General features: G+C 46.9%; 1 protein-coding gene across 1 annotated transcript in view; it reads right to left on the bottom strand.

Moving 5' to 3' along the window:
- LOC119967204 (cAMP-specific 3',5'-cyclic phosphodiesterase 7B-like) overlaps positions 1-13,727 on the bottom strand; it is a 211,383-nt gene extending 197,656 nt beyond the window's left edge. The window contains exon 1 of the mRNA XM_038799417.1: positions 13,314-13,727. Within this exon, the coding sequence (XP_038655345.1) occupies positions 13,314-13,334 (21 nt within the window). The 5' untranslated portion in view covers positions 13,335-13,727. The remainder of the gene's footprint in view (positions 1-13,313) is intronic.
- Between the last annotated feature and the right edge of the window lie 6,539 nt (positions 13,728-20,266).

Genomic DNA, 20,266 nt, shown 5'->3' with positions numbered 1-20,266 from the left:
CACATCCTGATCTTCTCGACAAAGGTCATCTCCAACTATTGCACCAATGCATCATTGACATACTGTTGAATCGTGATCAATCCCTGAATGGAACAATTTTAAAGAATATTCATTCATAATTGATGGAACATAATATTAGGAATGTAGGGCTGGATTCTCCATTATTGGGACTATCTCCCCATGCCGGCGTCAAAACGGTGGAGTTACACGCCAGGAAAACTGGCATGAAAGAGACATGAATTCCTAGCCCTGCAGGAGGCGAGCAGGGACCCGGCGTAAATTTAGCAGCTTTTGCTGCAGATACGGGCCCCAGAACTTCCGGGTCGGAGGCTGCGCATGCACACGACGGTGTCTCCAGCGGCGTACCGTACTCCATGGCGGACTCAGACTGCGGAGCTGGACCCAAAAATGAAAAATGAATCAGCCGCGCACCCTACACTCAACGTCCGCACAAGCATTCCTCGGCACTTCTAAGGCCCCACCCCCCCCCACCAATTCTTTGCAAGTAAATGGATTCTCTGCCTCCACGCCGGCCATGATTTTGGCGTCGGGGTGCGGAGAATCCAGCCCGTAGTTTTTTTTTTACAGTCAATGAATGCAAGGACAATGAGATTGAAGACATCATGATGTCGACCTTTCAGAAATTTTCAGTCAAAATAGCAATACGTAAAAATGGTTGATTTTTTAAAAAGCTGCCCCTTCACGTCTATAACCTAGGTTTAATCCAAAGCACCTTAATCAGAAGAAAACCATCTGTCTTAAATAGCTGTAACGGTCCCAAGAAAAAATCAGTTTGAGTGCAATTAACTTAATTTCTATCAGGGTTTATTATTCCACTCAGAAGCCACAAGTATGGTTGTCGTTGGAATCAAATATACTGGAGCAGTGAGGTAAACTTGAGCTCATCCAAATGTCTGCTACCCATATCCTAACTTACATCAAGAGCCATTCATACATCACCTCAGTGCCCAATTCTGGGAACTGGCCCAGCAACGTCTCAATTTTAAAATTCTAATCCTTATTTTCAAATCCCTTCTACAGCAGCACGGTAGCACATTGGTTAGCACAGTCGCTTCACAGCTCCAGGGTCCCCGGTTCGATTCCTGGCTTGGGTCACTGTCTGTGCGGAGTCTGCACGTTCTCCCCGTGTCTGCGCGGGTTTCCTCCGGGTGCCCCAGTTGCCTCCCACAGTCCAAAGATGTGCAGGTTAGGTGGATTGGCCATGCTAAATTGCCCTTTAGTGTCCAAAAAAAAGATTAAGTGGGGTTACTGGGATAGGGTGGAGGTGTGTGCTTAAGTAGGGTGCTCTTTCCAAGGGCTGGTGCAGACTTGATGGGCCGAATGGTCTCCTTCTGCACTGTAAATTCTCTGATTCTCCCTTTCTCTGCCTGTAGTCTCCTTCAGCCCCTACAACCCACAGCGATTTTGATGTTCCTTCAATTCTGGCCTCCTGAGACTTGTTTGAAATAGTACATCGAGTTTCACCCGAATAAACCCAGTGAGGTGCAGTGCTTCTGAGGCTCCTGAATCGCCAGTATGCTCGCTGCAGTGTTTTCAAATTAAAATGCCAGCAAATCTTGCAGTGAGTTTTCCTCTTTCTTCTGGAAGACCAAGCTCCAAAACCACAGAGTTTAAAGTGACAGACCAAGCTGTTCCAGGAAACTCTGGGCTACATCAGATGTAAAATATGAATTGTGAAGATTAGAATTTTATTTACAGTTTAATGAATATTTCTAGTGAAATTTAAACTCAAGGCCAGGAATATTGATGTCGTGGAAGGAAAATATTGGCATATTTGGCACTTGGGGCCAGCCGCAACAAACACTTTCTGTTCAGATACAGCATATGTCAAATGCCTGATAAAGCTCTGTCTGCTCTGCCTCAACAAATATACTTTAACCCTGAACTTAGAATACTGCTAAAATAGCAATGTAACCTTTCCCCAACTCACACATAGCTTGGAACTCCAAAGGAAAAGTGTTCATTTTATTTCAATTAATGCTAAGTTAGAGTCAATTTTATGCAATTGACCTACAATTAGGATTCCGATTACATTAATCCAATTTAAGATCCAAATAGCTAATGGGAAAGAAAATACAAATCCTATCAGTTGCACTGCATCCAAATTCAGGTTCCTGGGTCAAAGAATAACATAAAGCTAACCAGTCCCCCTTTTACATTTGAAAGATATCTGCTTCATTCAAAAAGACAAATATCCTTTCTTTGGACTTTGTAGTTGAATAACGGTGTTTAAAACCTAAACAATAATCTTGATTTCTATTTGTTAATGACCATTAATAAAAGACACGTGCTTCACATAGTTCTGAACTATTTTAATGGTGTACATTATTCTGCATTTTGTTTTACCACTAAAAAAAATTTATGAAAATATTAAACCAGTATCTCAGGTGCTTGAAACGAGTACTAAAATGAATCCCACTTACTGCCGAAAAAAAATTGTTTCCCCAATTATCAAGAGAATCTGAGGCAAGCAGATATTCAGAAATGTGTGCAGATTAAGTCATAAACAATGATAAATATTTCCCTTGTAAATTAGCAGACAAGACTGAGGAACAATTAACAGAAGTGATTTGCATGTTTGATAAAACAGATTTTTTAAAAAGTGGCAGGAATACTTATAACATAGGAGTTACTCCAGTGTATTCAAGAGTGTGTGCACCAATATATATTTTAAAATGTGCATACAATGCTGTAACATTGTGAGGAAATGAGTCTTTGCTTAAGTGGAAGAAAAACAATTGTTTTTGTGTTGGTCAATGGAAGGCAGTTAAACATTAAGGAAATACTTTTTGTATTCTTTCAGGGGCTGTAGTCATCAATCACTAGCATGTGTTGCCCATCCCTTACTGCTTTGCTAGGTCATTTCAGAGGGCACTTCGGAGTCAACCATGTTGTTGTGGGTCTGGAGTCACATGCTGGCCAGACCAGGTAAGGATGGCAGATTTCCTTCCCTAAAGGACATTAGTGAACCAGATGAGCTTTTATAACAACCAGTGTTAGTTGTCATGGTCATCATTACTGTGGCCCTGTATTCCAGATTTAGTCACTGAATTTAAATTGCACCAGTTGCCGTGGTGGGATTTGAACCTTGTCCCCAAGGCATTATTCTGGGACTACTAATTCAGTGATATTACTACCACACAACCATCTCTCCATAAATATTACAGCATGCTTTGTGGTTAGATCAGAATGTGCGAATAGAACACAATATCTGAACATCTGCAACACAGACCTACACATTATTCCAGTGTTTTTTTAACTTTAGCTGTTAATTTTAAAAACAAACAGTTTTCACCATATGGAATGGAAATGGAAATGGAAATCACTTATTGTCACGAGTAGGCTTCAATTAAGTTACTGTGAAAAGCCCCTAGTCGCCACATTCCAGCACCTGTTCGGGGAGGCTGGTACGGGAATTGAACCGTGCTGCTGGCCTGCCTTGGTCTGCTTTAAAAGCCAGCGATTTAGCCCAGTGTGCTAAACAGCCCATATGATCTAATGCGTGGTTTTGTGTGATCACACAATGGCTGCCAATGGGTTATCTATAGTTTTCTTTCCTCTGGACATAATAACTTTGCATCATCCTTTGAGGTATGTCACTTTTGAGAACCATTTTCACTTATGCCTTTTATTGTCTGATACTTGGCTTTCAAGGAATTCATCAGCCAATGAATAGCCTGAGATTATTTTGGCAGTCAGTGGCTCTGATAACTTTCAATAATGTAGACCAGGGGTGGGCAAACTACGGCCCGCGGGCCGCATGCGGCCCGCCAAAGGTATTTCTGCGGCCCACCAAGTCATTAAAAAAAAAAAAAAAATTTTTTTTTTAAAAAAAATTTTTTTTTTTTTTTTTTTAAATTTTTTTTTAAAGGTTAATGGGTGGGGGGGCTGTTGGGTTACTTACTGGTATAGGGTGGATACGTTGACTTGAGTAGGGTGATCATTGCTTGGCACAACGTCGAGGGCCGAAGGGCCTGTTCTGTGCTGTACTGTTCTATGTTCTATATGAGGCGCCCACAATCATAACCGGGTGAAGTAATTATTTTACTTAATATACTATGCGGCCCTTTGTGAATTGTGAATTTCTGAATGCGGCCCTTGCACGGAAAAGTTTGCCCACCCCTGATGTAGACAGTAAATGGGAAATAGGGTAGAGCAATGAGCAGTTCAAAGGTTTAGGAGATTGCAAGAGGGACAGCAGACATATTCATATTTATTGCTATTTTGTTAAAATTTACATAGAGTGACAATTATAATCCTATGAAATAATTCTTTTTTAACACAAAAGCAACTGCATAAGCTGCAATTCTTTTTGCAAAACTATTATTTATAGAACAATTCATTGGCATGCAAGATACTGACATTCTAAAACTATTTTCCCATGGTCTGTCTCTTAATGTTGCTTTATTGATCAGCTCTTTATCATGGTGAGAACTATTAAATGTGTTTATTGTTCAGTGCAGATAGTTCAAGCTCAAGTTTTATACTTGCAAAACTCTGCTGCGTTGCTATGCACAATTATATCAAGTTTTCTTTTGATCTGCCTTCATTATTTACTGCGGCACGATAACATAGTGGTTAGCGCTGTTGCTTTACGGTGACAGGGACCCGGGTTCGATTCCCAGCTTGGGTCACTGTCTGTGCTGGGTCTACACATTCTCCCTGCGTCTGCGCGGGTTTCCTCCGTGTGCTCCGGTTTCCTCCCACAAGTCCCAAAAGACGTGCTTGTTAGGTGAATTGGACAGTCTGAATTCTCCCTCAGTGTACCCGAACAGGCGCCGGAATGTGGCGACTAGGGGCTTTTCACAGTACCTTCATTGCAGTGTTAATATAAGCCTATTTGTGACACTAATAAAGATTATTATTACGAGTTATAACAAAATCTGAATTTATTTCGCACTAAAAGAATCACGTGGACACGTACACTCTTGTTACTGTGCCAACAAATACCTGCTGTGGCCCTTGCATTGTGTAATTCCTAAGGTTTCTCACTCTGAATGCTCCGAGCATAGGTTTTGTTTATTATTTGCCCAGGTCAACTTTACTGACAATCAGCTACGTTGGAGAAAGATCAATTACAGTGAAAAACAATCTGATGATTTGAAGATGTATGTGTTCGGCTGAAATATTTAATTGATTAGTTAGTAGAAACCAATTTAGATGTGAATGGCATATACCCAGTTAACAAAGGATAAAGTGGAAATTTCTGACCAACAAAATCTTGCTTGACTACATACAGATACAAAGAATAACACCACTGTGTCAAATAATGTGCTTTGTGTGTGTCCCAATACATTTTTGGACCGCAAGGCAGTTGCCAAAACAGTACGTCATGATGTCAGGAAGTACGCATTTGAAGGGGGAGGGAAAGGAACTAGCTGTAGCTTCCTTTTATATATACACAAGCTTTCTAATCTTTTCAAACTGTAATCTGAAAAAATATCTGAATGCATCGCAGAAATCCATTTGTGGCAGAATAGAAATTTGATTTTTTGAAAAATGATGTAACCAGAATAGCAAAATTAATGTTGTGACAGATTATTTAGTTTATTCCACAGTTGTGGCTATTGAATTTATTGGTCGCAAAATTTACATGTCAAACTCTGTGACATTTAAAAACTGATTGTTCACATATTCAGGGAAAATTAAACAAAATACTTCAACCTGGAAATTGGCAGATAGCTAGTATAGGAAAGAACTCTCCCACAACTTTGGTTTTTGCCTTGGAAATTTTAAAACCAAATCATATCAACATTGAATTCCATAAAGGAACTGGTGGCAGACGATGGAGAAAAAGGGCTTCCTCTGTAATGACTCTTGGGAGGACCAATGTGAAATTAGTTTGTTCAGCCTTGGTCCAACTCCCACTGGGTTCAGATGCATAGAACAGAATTACTCATAATTCAACACAAATTGGCACTTCCACTCAGAGGTCACAGACATGGGAAGTGTGGGAAATTATAAAATAAATCACACTGGTGCAAGAGGAGGTGATCTGAATTTGGAATTGTAGCATACCAGTGAGAAAGGATTTAAGGTATTTTACTCTAACTCAACTTAGACATAATTAAGCTGGATGGGCTGACATTGGACACCAAAATATATTAATGTCTTATTCATGTTTTGGAGATGTCTCTCACAAAACCAAACATTTATTGCCCATCCTTAAGTAATGTTCGGCCACCTCCGAGGTCAATTAAGAGTCAACCAAACAGGCTGAGGAAAGACTGTAGGTTTCTCTCCTGAAAGGACATTAGTGAATTAGCTGAGCATTTACAACACACCAAAAGCTCCATGGCTGCTTTTATCGATGCCTGCTTTATTAGTTTCCTTTTTTTTTTAAATTTGGAATTCTCAAACCGCCAGGATGGAAATTGAATTCACAATATTTATTATTAGTCTAAAACTTTGGATCACAAGTTCAGTAACATAAGCACCATACAGCCATTCCCTTAGCAGTTCTCCATAATCAACAGCAACCAGTTTGAGACTGACTGGTTTGTTATTAATATGACTGGTTTCCCCCAGAATTCAGAATGTTCTACCTTCTTCTGGCGTAATGAATTATGATCGGACATTGGCTCTTAAGTAACATATGAAAAGGTAATTCTGACAGCAACTTCACAGTTATATTCACCTCCAGAGTTTGTCAGCAATGATGAATATTCATTTTTACAGCCATGTCTTAATACTATCAACAGTGACAACTAAACAATTCTTTAACTGTTTAATGGTGAATTCTCTTATTGAGTAAGTGACAAAACACAGCCACCTCACACCTCATTTTATTTTACTTGGAATAACTATAGGAAGAAGATAGAGACAATTTAAATAAACTGCACCCTAATGAAATGAAATGAAAATCGCTTATTGTCACAAGTGGGCGTCAAATGAAGTTACTGTGAAAAGCCCCTAGTCACCACATTCCAGTGCCGTTCGGGAAGGCTGGTATGGGAATTGAACCATACTGCTGGCCTGCCCTGGTCTGCTTTAAAAGCCAGCTTTTTAGCCCTGTGCTAAACCAGCCCCTGATTAAGATTGCAATTCTGAAGTGTTGCCATGGTAGGCAAAGGTTACAAAATATGCAAAAAGGTGGCTGTAAAAACATTGATTTTTGAAACAGTTCTTGAAAGACACACAGCCCACAAGTGCTGCAAGAACAAGTTAAAAAGACTTCCCCTCAAGCAAAAGATCAATAGATTGCTTTATTAGATGGTGGAATATTGAATGGACAATAGCGGACTGGGATTTAAGTCCATTTTATCACAAAGCACATGATGCAAACAGATTTTTGAGGTGTTTACATTGTTCTGCCTTTCTCTAAACCCCGAGCCATCCACCAACCATTGAAACTCGTCAGACTGTGTGTGCTCAGCAGGTGTCTATCAATTGCACTCTGAGTTGGCCCTGGAAATGCAAAAATGAGCCCATGGACAACTATCCCATCTATTGTTCCTAGTTCTCCTTGGTGTTGTTTTTGGCCCACATTTGACACCTTCCCACGGCAGTGTGGTGGAAATTGGTCACAGTGAGAAGCCAGTAAATTTGCATTCCATTAGTCTGTGCCGCAATGCCACTCCACCAAATACGTTTTGAATTTTGCTTCCCTTTCATCTACAATGATTTCCCTTTACCTCTACCAAATGTTCTACAACACCAGGTTAAAGTCCAACAGGTTTGTTTCAAACACGAGCTTTCGGAGCACGGCTCCTTCTTCACCTGAAGAAGGAGCCGTGCTCCGAAAGCTCGTGTTTGAAACAAACCTGTTGGACTTTAACCTGGTGTTGTAAGACTTCTTACTGTGCTCACCCCAGTCCAACGCCGGCATCTCCACATCATGGCTACCAAATGTTGACATAGATGGTCAGGCATTTAAAAAAAAGTAAACTATACCGAATATCAATAACATTACATGCGCACAAAATGTAACTACGCCAAACAGCATCGAGAGAGATGTGTGGACAACTGGAGCAGTTCAAAGGTGACTCTAACCTTAGGGTTAGGTTGATATCTCGCTCTGGAAGAGCACAGACACAAGTCAGTCTCATACCACATGGTTAGAGACCCGCATAAACCATAGCTTACAGTACAGCGCAGGCACTGGGTTTAAAAGTAACTGACTTTGTCAGTAAATATCAACGATAACCCACGACCATCGGGACCGGCCTGACATATTATGAATTTACTGAGTTTATTAAATGCCTAGAAAGTGCGGGCACTCCCTATATACGAACAAAACCAGTCTATCCGGAGCTCTCTGCCGGACAGTGTTAGAACGAGTCAGGTCAATGAACAGCCTGCCGGGGGACCCATGCTGTGGTCTCACTGCAATAGCGACAGGGTAAACACACCCTTAGCTCTGCATCGTCCAGGAGACCCACTGATATTGGTCACCTCCACACAGAGAAAAGTTGGGAGCCTTTAACTCTGGAGTAATTTCTAAACATCCATAACTGTACCCTGTCGCGCAGACACCTCGTTATATTGATGTCACTGGTCAAAAGGTTCTCCTAATTCCCTCTTGTCAAATAAACTCCGGTTGGTGCATCACAATCCACAAAATGCATTCCATAAATTAGCAAATTAAAAAATACACATTAATTTTAGCATGAATCACAGTTACGCATCCTGTTGTATTTGTTTTGCATGAGATAGTAAACCGACATTAAACCACACAGCGCCCTGAATAAACTTCACTTCAGTACCCAGCGCATTAACAGAACAACCGAAACACGCGAAAAATTTCGCAGAGTGGTGCGGAGAAAATCAAAGAGGGAGACGGTTCGTGTTTGCGGCTGCGCTGAGGCTGCTCGGAGCTGACTGTTGCTTTGGCTGGCTGGGCGACAGCACAAAGCTGGGGGCGGGAAGCCAGGCCAATAGCCAAGCACGGTCGTGACTTTAAAAACTACTGGCGCCAAGGTAAAGCTCCAGCAGCACTGGCTGGGTCAGCTCACTCCTATATGCAGTGTTCGTGCATTTACAGGCGTCTGTTGATCTTATTAGCAGGCTGATGCGTTCCCTGGAAACCTGGCGGATCCACAAATTTCAACAGCAACCTATTCACACATCACTTCAAAAAGTCACCGCAAGATATCACTCCACCCCCCCCCCCCCCGCCACTATCCTCTCCCTCCCCAGTTCCCCATTACTCACCCCCTCCTGCCTCAGACCCCCTCTCCTTCCTCATTCCTCCTCCCCGCTCCACACCCTCTCTCCTAGGTTCCCCATTCCTCACCCCCTCTCCTCTCCCCTCTTCAACCTCCTACTCCCCGCTCCCTCCCCACTACCCCAAATTCCCCCTCACCCCAAACCCAGGCAGGTACAACACCCCCACAAACCCAGGCAGATACAACACCCCACTCCCCCAAACCCAGGCAGATACAACACCCCCATTCCCCAAACCCAGGCAGATATAACACCCCCATTCCCCCAAACCCAGGCAGATACAACACCCCCCCCCCCCAAACACAGGCAGATACAACACCCCCAAACCAGGCAGATACAACACCCCTACCTCTCAAACCCAGGCAGATACAACACCCCACCCCCCAAACCCAGGCAGGTATAACACCCACACTCCCCAAACCCAGGCAGGTATAACACCCCCACTTCCCAAACCCAGGCAGATATAACACCCCCACTCCCCAAACCCAGGCAGATATAACACCCCCACTCCCCAAACCCAGGCAGATACAACACCCCCATTCCCCCAAACCCAGGCAGATACAACACCCCCACTCCCCAAACCCAGGCAGATACAACACCCCCACTCCCCCAAACCCAGGCAGATACAACACCCCCATTCCCCCAAACCCAGGCAGATACAACACCCCCACTCCCCCAAACCCAGGCAGATACAACACCCCCACTCCCCAAACCCAGGCAGATACAACACCCCCACTCCCCCAAACCCAGGCAGATACAACACCCCCATTCCCCAAACCCAGGCAGATACAACACCCCCATTCCCCCAAACCCAGGCAGATACAACGCCCCCATTCCCCAAACCCAGGCAGATACAACACCCCCACTCCCCAAACCCAGGCAGATACAACACCCCCCAAACCCAGGCAGTTACAAGACTCCCACCCCCCAAACCCAGGCAGGTACAACACCCACACGCCCACTCTCCCAAACCCAGGCAGATACAACACCCCCACTCTCCCAAACCCAGGCAGATACAACACCCCACTCCCCCAAACCCAGGCAGGTACAACACCCCCACCCCCCAAACCCAGGCAGATACAACACCCCCACTCTCCCAAACCCAGGCAGATACAACTCCCCCACTCCCCCAAACCCAGGCAGGTACAACACTCCCACCCCCCAAACCCAGGCAGATACAACACGCCCACTCTCCCAAACCCAGGCAGATACAACACGCCCACTCTCCCAAACCCAGGCAGATACAACTCCCCCACCCCCCCCCAAACTCAGGCAGATACAACACCCCCCAAACCCAGGCAGATACAACCCCCCCACACCCCCCCCCCCCAACCCCAGGCAGATACAACACCCCCAGCCCCCAAACACAGGCAGATAAACCCCCCCAAACCCAGGCAGATACAACACTCCCAAACCCAGGCAGATACAACACCTCCCAAACCCAGGCAGTTACAACACCCCCACCCCCCAAACCCAGGCAGGTACAACACCCACATGCCCACTCTCCCAAACCCAGGCAGATACAACACCCCCACTCTCCCAAACCCAGGCAGATACAACTCCCCCACTCCCCCAAACCCAGGCAGGTACAACACCCCCACCCCCCAAACCCAGGCAGATACAACACCCCCACTCTCCCAAACCCAGGCAGGTATAACACCCCCACTTCCCAAACCCAGGCAGATATAACACCCCCACTCCCCAAACCCAGGCAGATATAACACCCCCACTCCCCAAACCCAGGCAGATACAACACCCCCATTCCCCCAAACCCAGGCAGATACAACACCCCCACTCCCCAAACCCAGGCAGATACAACACCCCCACTCCCCCAAACCCAGGCAGATACAACACCCCCATTCCCCCAAACCCAGGCAGATACAACACCCCCACTCCCCAAACCCAGGCAGATACAACACCCCCACTCCCCCAAACCCAGGCAGATACAACACCCCCATTCCCCAAACCCAGGCAGATACAACACCCCCCAAACCCAGGCAGTTACAACACTCCCACCCCCCAAACCCAGGCAGGTACAACACCCACACGCCCACTCTCCCAAACCCAGGCAGATACAACACCCCCACTCTCCCAAACCCAGGCAGATACAACTCCCCCACTCCCCCAAACCCAGGCAGGTACAACACCCCCACCCCCCAAACCCAGGCAGATACAACACCCCCACTCTCCCAAACCCAGGCAGATACAACTCCCCCACTCCCCCAAACCCAGGCAGGTACAACACTCCCACCCCCCAAACCCAGGCAGATACAACACGCCCACTCTCCCAAACCCAGGCAGATACAACACGCCCACTCTCCCAAACCCAGGCAGATACAACTCCCCCACCCCCCCCAAACTCAGGCAGATACAACACCCCCCAAACCCAGGCAGATACAACCCCCCCACACCCCCCCCCCAACCCCAGGCAGATACAACACCCCCAGCCCCCAAACACAGGCAGATAAACCCCCCCAAACCCAGGCAGATACAACACTCCCAAACCCAGGCCGATACAACACCTCCCAAACCCAGGCAGTTACAACACCCCCACCCCCCAAACCCAGGCAGGTACAACACCCACATGCCCACTCTCCCAAACCCAGGCAGATACAACACCCCCACTCTCCCAAACCCAGGCAGATACAACTCCCCCACTCCCCCAAACCCAGGCAGGTACAACACCCCCACCCCCCAAACCCAGGCAGATACAACACCCCCACTCTCCCAAACCCAGGCAGATACAACACCCCCACTCTCCCAAACCCAGGCAGATACAACTCCCCCACTCCCCCAAACCCAGGCAGGTACAACACCCCCACTCCCCCCAACCCAGGCAGATACAACACCCCCACTCCCCCAAACCCAGGCAGATACAACACCCCCACTCCCCCCAACCCAGGCAGATACAACACCCCCACTCCCCCAAAACCAGGCAGATACAACACCCCCACTCCCCCAAACCCCGGGCAGATACAACACCCCCCACCCCCCAAACCCAGCCAGATACAACCCCCCCACTCCCCCAAACCCAGGCAGATACAACACCCCCCAAACTCAGGCAGATACAACACCCCCCAAACTCAGGCAGGTACAACATCCCCACCCTCACTCCCCTAATCCCTGGCAGATATAACACCCCCACTTCCCAAACCCAGGCAGATACAACACCCCCTCCCCACTAACAAAACCCAGGCAGATACAACAACCCCACCCTCACTCCCCCAAACCCAGGCAGATACAACAACCCCACCCTCACTCCCCAAACCCCAGGCAGATACAACACCCCCACCCCCACTCCCCCAAACCCAGGCAGATACAACACCCCCACTCCCCCAAACCCAGGCAGATACAACACTCCCAACCCCACTCCCCCAAACCCAGGCAGATACAACACTCCCACCCCCACTATCCCAAACCCAGGCAGATACAACACCCCCACTCCCCCAAACCCAGGCAGATACAATACCCCCACCCCCACTCCCCCAAACCCAGGCAGATACAACACCCCCACTCCCACTCCCCCAAACCCAGGCAGGTACAACACTCCCACCCCCACTCCCCCAAACCCAGGCAGATACAACACCCCCACTCCCCCACACCCAGGCAGATACAACCCCCCACTCCCCCACACCCAGGCAGATACAACCCCCCCCCCCACCCCTCCCCCCCAACCCCAGGCAGATACAACACCCCCACTCCCCCAAACCCAGCAGATACAACACCCCCCAAACTCAGGCAGGTACAACATCCCCACCCTCACTCCCCTAATCCCGGGCAGATATAACACCCCCACTTCCCAAACCCAGGCAGATACAACAACCCCACCCTCACTCCCCCAAACCCAGGCAGATACAACAACCCCACCCTCACTCCCCCAAACCCAGGCAGATACAACAACCCCACCCTCACTCCCCTAAGTCCAGGCAGATACAACCCCCCCCCCCCCCCCCAAAAAACCAGGCGGATACAACACCCCAACCCCCCAAACCCAGGCGGATACAACATCCCCAACCCCCCCCCCCCCCCCCAAATAAACAGTCGCATACAACAATCCCTCCTCAACCTCCAAAACAAATACATATTTACTCGCCCATTCCTCACCTTGAAGTTTCCACAATACGTACCTCAACCATTAAACAGGACATTTAACCATAGTGGCAGACTGGTGACCCTGGAATGCCTTGGAATCTGTAATTGGTGCGGATTGCTCATGAAGATTGGCGCTGCAGAATCCAGCAGCTGCATCCAGGATCGCAGAGCTCTCACACACACATACACACCTCCCAAATAATTCAACACAAATAGCAGGCACCCCGAGTGACTCCGGCAAAACACAATCTCCGCCAGTTGCTTCTATTTTCTCTCCTCTCTCTCTCTCTATTTGAAGCTTCCCTTTTCTGTCAAGGGATAGACAGAGCGAGCAAGGGGGCACTGAAATAAGGAAGCCCTGCTCTGGGAGAACAGGACAGCGCGCACACACACACCATGTGAGATAGGTGTGGATGGACAGGGGAGGAGAAGCAGCAGCTTCTTTGCTCACGCGGGGAGGAGCGAGTGACGCTCAGCCAGCGGGCTGCACCATGGATGGGGGCGCTGCCGAGAGCCTCATGTCCCCCTTTCTCCCAGCGGTGACCTTAAAGCTTCCACCACCCATCCTGTTTGTTTATCTCTCCTCAAGTAGAATGACACTTTAAAAAATAATCAGGGGTTCTCAGCTTCTCACCCTGGCCTTTTTAACACCCACACAAACACATACATACATATTATTTCTCAGCTGTCTCCATTTCATTTTTTAAAAATCACTTGGAGTTGTTCACTCGATAGACTTTTTGTTTTTCGTCAGCTACTTGCCAAAGATCCTTCCCCGCCCCCCGCCAGATCCGCGATGACCCAGAGACATTTCAGTTCTTGTGACCTTTCATCAGAACACAGCAGGTCACAGACCTGAGAGTCTGTACTTTTCTCTCCACAGACGCCGTCCCACCTGCCGAGTGTTCCCAGTGTTTTCTGTTTTCATTTCAGAGAGCCGGCATCCGCAGTATTTTGCTTGTGCACGCAAAGGAAGCATCCCCGAGAGAGGGGGGTAGCTCATTTCATTTGCAACTGGAGCATATTTATCAAGTAACTTCATTGCAGTGTTAATGTGAGCCTACTTGTGATAATAAAAGGTTATTATTATTATTTTGAAAGTAATCGATTCAAGTGCGGATCATTTTCACTCCAAAATGCATTATTCCATGAACTTTTTCATTCAAGTTTTGAGGCTTTTCCTCCAGTTCTAATCAGTGCACTCATCCTTTATTTTCTGTTTCCATGCCTTGCACCTTCAGTGATTGAGAAGGTAAAGAAGGCAGGCTTCCTCTTTGCTCAGCCACCTGCAATGGCTGGTAACATACCAGAAATGCATTTTCAGATCCTCTCCTGACTGAGAGACTTGGCATCCACGAAACACACCTGTGCAATGTGACCTTTGCACCTGGAAAAATATATTGCATTCTATGAAAATGGTTCTTCACAAGTTGGCTCTGAAATAAATATACCACAATGTGTTCAGTTTTCCTTGCATAGTTCATAATTGGCAGCACGGTAGCATTGTGGATAGCACAATCGCTTCACAGCTCCAGGGTTCCAGGTTCAATTCCGGCTTGGGTCACTGTCTGTGCAGAGTCTGCACATCCTCCCCGTGTGTGCACCGGTTTCCTCCCACAGTCCAAAGATGTGCAGATTAGGTGGATTGGCCATGATAAATTGCCCTTAGTGTCCAAAATTGCCCTGTGTTGGGTGGGGTTGCTGGGTTATGGGGATAGGGTGGAGGTGTTAACCTTGGGTAGGGTGCTCTTTCCGGGAGCCGGTGCAGACTCGATGGGCCGAATGGCCTCCTTCTGCACTGTAAATTCTATGTAATTCTATGTAAATAACTGGGAAAAAGAAAACAAAGGAATGAGTTTCATTTGACCCCAGGAAAACCCATTTGACACAAGCTTTGGAGAACAGAATAGAGAGCCATAGCTCATTCAGTGGAATGTTTGTTGTTTTATATTAATAGTGGGTGAGTCATGTTGTTGTGGAAATTGACTCAGATATACAGAGGGTAATTTTCACCTTCATATTTTTGGCAGTAATGCGTCAGTGCGGATCGCCCACTTTTTTTTCCAATTTTTTTCCAATTAAGGGCCAATTTAGCGTGGCCAATCCACCTACCCTGCACATTTGGGGTGTGGGGGTGAGACACGGGGAGAATGTGCAAACTCCACACTCGGGATCGAACCCAGGTCTTAGGCGGCGTGAGGCAGCAGACGGATTGTCCACTTGATTTGGAACCAGCTTGAATATCATTCAGTTGATTCCAATGGCATGAAAACTAGACAGGTGATCCAGGGGATCCAGGCACTGGAGGTGAAAATTTACCCCCATGCTGATTTATAACAACAGTGGTGTTATAATAGGTGACCCACAATATATTATCAGGGTCATTGATTTACTCTAATTGAATAAGTCAAATACTGTTTGACAACATTGGGGAAGGAGCTGTGAAATGTTGGGCTCTCTGGGCTGGATCAGGAGTTGATAGTACTGGGGAAGATGGTGTTAGAAAGTTGGGAGCACAGAAGGGGAGGAGTCTTAGGGTTGGGAAACCTAGGGGAGTAAGGTCACATATTGTGGGGCTGGATTCTCAAAAAATGGGGCTATGTCCCCACGCCAGCGTAAAAACACCAGTGTTTCACTCTTGACTTTCCTTTAAAAAATCAAAAGCGATTTACTTACCTGAAGAGGGCTAGCAGGGCCTCGGAGTGCTTCTTGCAGCTCTGGCTGCGGATATGGGCCTCCGCACTTCTGGTCAGGAGTCCGTGCATACGCATGGTGGCGGCTGTGCCATGTGCCATTGCGGACCCGGACCGCGGACAGACATCGACAATGTAGCCCGCCCCCCCCCCCCCGAGATGGATGCACCTGCGTATCCCAGACACCCATGAGGCCCCCACTGTGCTCAATCCCCCTGCCCCCCGCCGCCCACCAGGGCGGCCGCGGACTGAGTCCACAGCCGCCACCCGAGGTTCCCGACCAGCCAGACGTCGGGAACTCAGCCAGTTTTGCCCTGAAAATCACTGGGGGGGGGGGGGGGGGGGGCTCTCTCACGACTCTGCAGCCACGCCATGTAATCCGTGCGTGAGCGATTCTCTGGGGACCAGAAAATCGCGGGAGCGGTGACAGGCATGATTCCCACGTGAACATTGATTCTCCACCCCCATGTCAAACACGATTTCGGCGCTGCAGAGAATCCAGCCCGTGAAGGCTGTAGAATGATGTAGCAATGGGGAAGGGAGGTTATAGGGCTGGCATGGCACTGTTGTCTAGGAAGACAGGGAGACTTCTGAAATATAGCAGCCAAGCATGAAAGGTATGGAACATGGTGATACCAGGAAGACCATTCCCAGTGATTGGAAAAATAGGGTCTCATTGGGTTGGGAATCCCTACATTTCTGGGAAGTGCGACTGGCACATGAAAGAAGTGGAGAGTATGATCGGAATGTTGGAACAGAGGAGTAGTGAACAAGGCTACGGTTGTAGTGGAATCTGGGTTCAGTGTTATGGGAGAACAGGGAATGGGTTTTCATGATCTTGGAGCATGTTCTACAGTCAGACAATATTGAAGCAATTGGGTCCCTAAATGTCTGATGAAGTGGCATCTGAAGCTGTGAGATACCTGGGGTCGAGAGACATTGCAAGAGGCAACAGTCAACTAGACACCATGTCTGAGAGTGTTTGAGCAACTAAGATGGAGGCACATGCAAGTTCCGCTCCAAGGAACACACCATCCTGACTTGGGACCATATCACCGCTCCTTTACTGTTGCAGGATTAAAATCCTCATTGGAGTTCATAACACCATCTGTGAAAATGAGGCTCACAGTGCCTTTTGACTGCTTTATTAACAACATCCACTAAGCTAAATCCATTAATGAGGTTTGGAGCTCAGCCAAGCATTCAAAATCAGATTCCATTGCACAACCACTTTCAACAAAACCTCCAGAGCTGAATAAATTAAACTATTTGAAGATGTGTTGCACTGATTCAAAGGCTGAACAAGTAGTTGATCTGGCGATCAAAGACCTCAGCCATCTATTTCACTGCTTCAAAGGTTGAACCAATGTCTTATTTGTCAATCAATTAAAAGTTCTAAGCACAGGGTACAACTGATGCAGAAAAATCTGAATCTCAACGTCTTTCAAAATAAGTTTTTTCAGTGGATAATGTACTCCAATGAATTTGAAGACCTTTTCAGTTTCTGGTCAAGTCCTGGTCAATTTAATGGTCATTTACTTTTTCTAAACAAACCCCTATCAAAAATCACTGTACAGCATTAAATACATATTTAACTTGCACATCATTACATTATGACGTGTGAATTTGGCAACAGCTTCTGAACTTGCCTGTCTGAAAGGTTCCTGCCTCCAGAATAGGGCTCCCCATGGATCACAAGGCCTCTGAGATCCCATGAACAGGTTACCTCCAAAATGGGACCAACTCCATGAAAATATTGGTGGTGGAGAGGGGAGAGGTATTGGGGAGAGGTCTAAAATGTAGACTTTCACAATGAAGCCAGCAAGGTTGGGATTCCTGTATGCTGGCTCGCTACCTGTACACTTGTCCCACATCAGCAAAAATAGCCAGTGATGGGAATGTAGGCTGGAACAACAGAATTGGATCCAAAATTCCCCTTTTAAAGCCCACCCTTTCTATTCTGATACAGAAATGAAAATATGGCCCTAAGTATTAATATTGTGAATGATATCTAGTTCATGTTAAAACTTTGAGGTAATTTGTTTATTTCTGGAAATATTGTTGATGTGAGGGCAAGGTAACTGAACTGGAGATTGCCAGAGCACCTAAAAGAAAATGGCAGTTCTGAAGGATACCCATGTCTGTTTAACAGAGTCAGATTAGAAGAGATGGAGACACAAAGCAGCAGGTGGACTAATTTAGCTAGAGAAGCAATGTCTAACTGCGAGCAAAGAACTGCAGTCCAAGGATATATTTTGTTTTGGACGTTAGAGCTAAATTAGTTTAAAAGCATTCGCTGAACCCTGAAAGGCTACGTTGTCATGGAGATGGGTTATTCTTAAGAAGATTCTCTGGTTTCAATTTATCCAAATGTTCTGCATTAGGGAAGAGGCTGCATACCAAAAAGGTGCTGCTGTTAACAGGCTCCAGGTAGTTAGAGCTCAGAGAAACCCTGGGAGCCATTGGTGCTGCTGTTATTTGTAGTTTGGACCTCATGTTGGTTACAGCTCACAAAGAAGCGCTGGGAACCATTTGGTGCAGTTAGGGCTTAGAAGTCCTTAGGAGCTAATAAGATGACAGAAGGTGGCTGGTTCAATACTGGAGATAAGGCTTTGGGAGGCCATTTATAGCTCAGTGTTGCTTGGAGATTAGAGTATGGAGAAACCAAGCACCAGTTCAAGCCTAGTGAAGGTGATAGTCTGTGAAAGAGTTGGAAGTGTGCTGGTAATTAATGGTGAAAGAACAGCTTTGTGAATCCCTTGGAACATTGGGTGTGATTTTTCCATTGCTTTGCGGCCAGCGCCGATTGAGTTGTTCCAGAAGCATTGTGGGAGAGGCTCAAACCGGGATTCATGGCAGGCACAAAACTGTACGTGAGTCACCTGACCAGCAGCGCTCAGCGCGATCTGGATCACGCCCTTGCTGGGAGTGATCCAGGTAACAATATTCAAATGGTCCATTTGGCTCATCTAAATATGCATGGCTGGGTTGAGGCCGCATCCTCCCAGCTCCCGGGAGCCACCGGCTGCACCAGCGAGACCTTACCGGGGAGCTGACTAGTACTGGTCTCCAGCTCTAACTTACAAAACAAAACATATCCTTGGAATGCAGCAGAGGCCTGGTGTGAAGGTCACTCTGGGGGTCTCGGAAGCCATTGGAGTCTGGGTGTCAGGGAGAGGGTGGCACATGGAAACCCTTATAGTGCCAACCTGGAACCTGACCCCAGGGCAGGGTATGCACACTTGGGTTGGGGGTGATGCCTTGATGCCCGTAACGATGGATGGGTGTAGGGCAGGATTACCCTCATCCTTGGGTGGTGGTGGGGTGTCATGATAACTTTTCTTAATGAGAGAGGGAGAGGGTTGAGAGTTGGGGGTGTTTGCCATGTTTGCAGGGGTCCCATTGTCCGTGAGTGGGGGGTGGGGGAGAACACTGAAGCTCACTTTGAGACTGGGCACCTTTTCAAAAATTGAAGAGTTGAAATCCTTTGAGAGAGAGACAGAGTTTTAATGAGATTTTGTGCATCACAGTGATGACTGACATTTGGGTGGGTTGCTGAGAAATCTGTGGGATCTGCCTTGGTCACGTCTGCCAATTAATTTGTAGTACGGTGTGTTCTACCATAGTTTGCCTGCTAATTTGTATTTATCATAGAATTTACAGTGCAGAAGGAGGCCATTCGGCCCATCAAGTCTGCACCGGCTCTTGGAAAGTGCACCTTACCCAAGGTCAACACCTCCACCCTATCCCCATAACCCAGTAACCCCACCCAACACTAAGGGAAATTTTGGACACTAAGGGCAATTTTTCATGGCCAATCCACCTAACCTGCACATCTTTGTGACTGTGGGAGGAAATCGGAGCACCCGGAGGAAACCCACGCACACACGGGGAGGATGTGCAGACTCCACACAGACAGTGATCCAAGCCGGAATCGAACCTGGGACTCTGGAGCTGTGAAGCGAATGTGCTATCCACAATGCTACCGTGCTGCCCTATGTTGTGTTCATTCTGAATGTTAGAATATAAGATAGATATTACAGATTGTTTTACTTGTCTGATTTTGTCTGATTCCCTAATCAGATCGTAACAATATATTTTATTCTTTATATTGGTGAGGACAAAGTTATCACTCACTATTTATTCAAACAATTTAATTCCCTCCAAATTGAACTCATCCTCTGTCCAGCTTCACTGAGATTGAACTGAATGATGTGCAACTGATGAACGTGCTAAATCAGAGCCATGCTTCAGTGTATCTCATCAACAATTATACTCATCTTTTCCCACCACTA

This window comes from Scyliorhinus canicula, chromosome 6, assembly GCF_902713615.1.
Source record: "Scyliorhinus canicula chromosome 6, sScyCan1.1, whole genome shotgun sequence".
NCBI lineage: Eukaryota > Metazoa > Chordata > Chondrichthyes > Carcharhiniformes > Scyliorhinidae > Scyliorhinus > Scyliorhinus canicula.
This window is presented reverse-complemented; position numbering and strand designations above follow the sequence as displayed.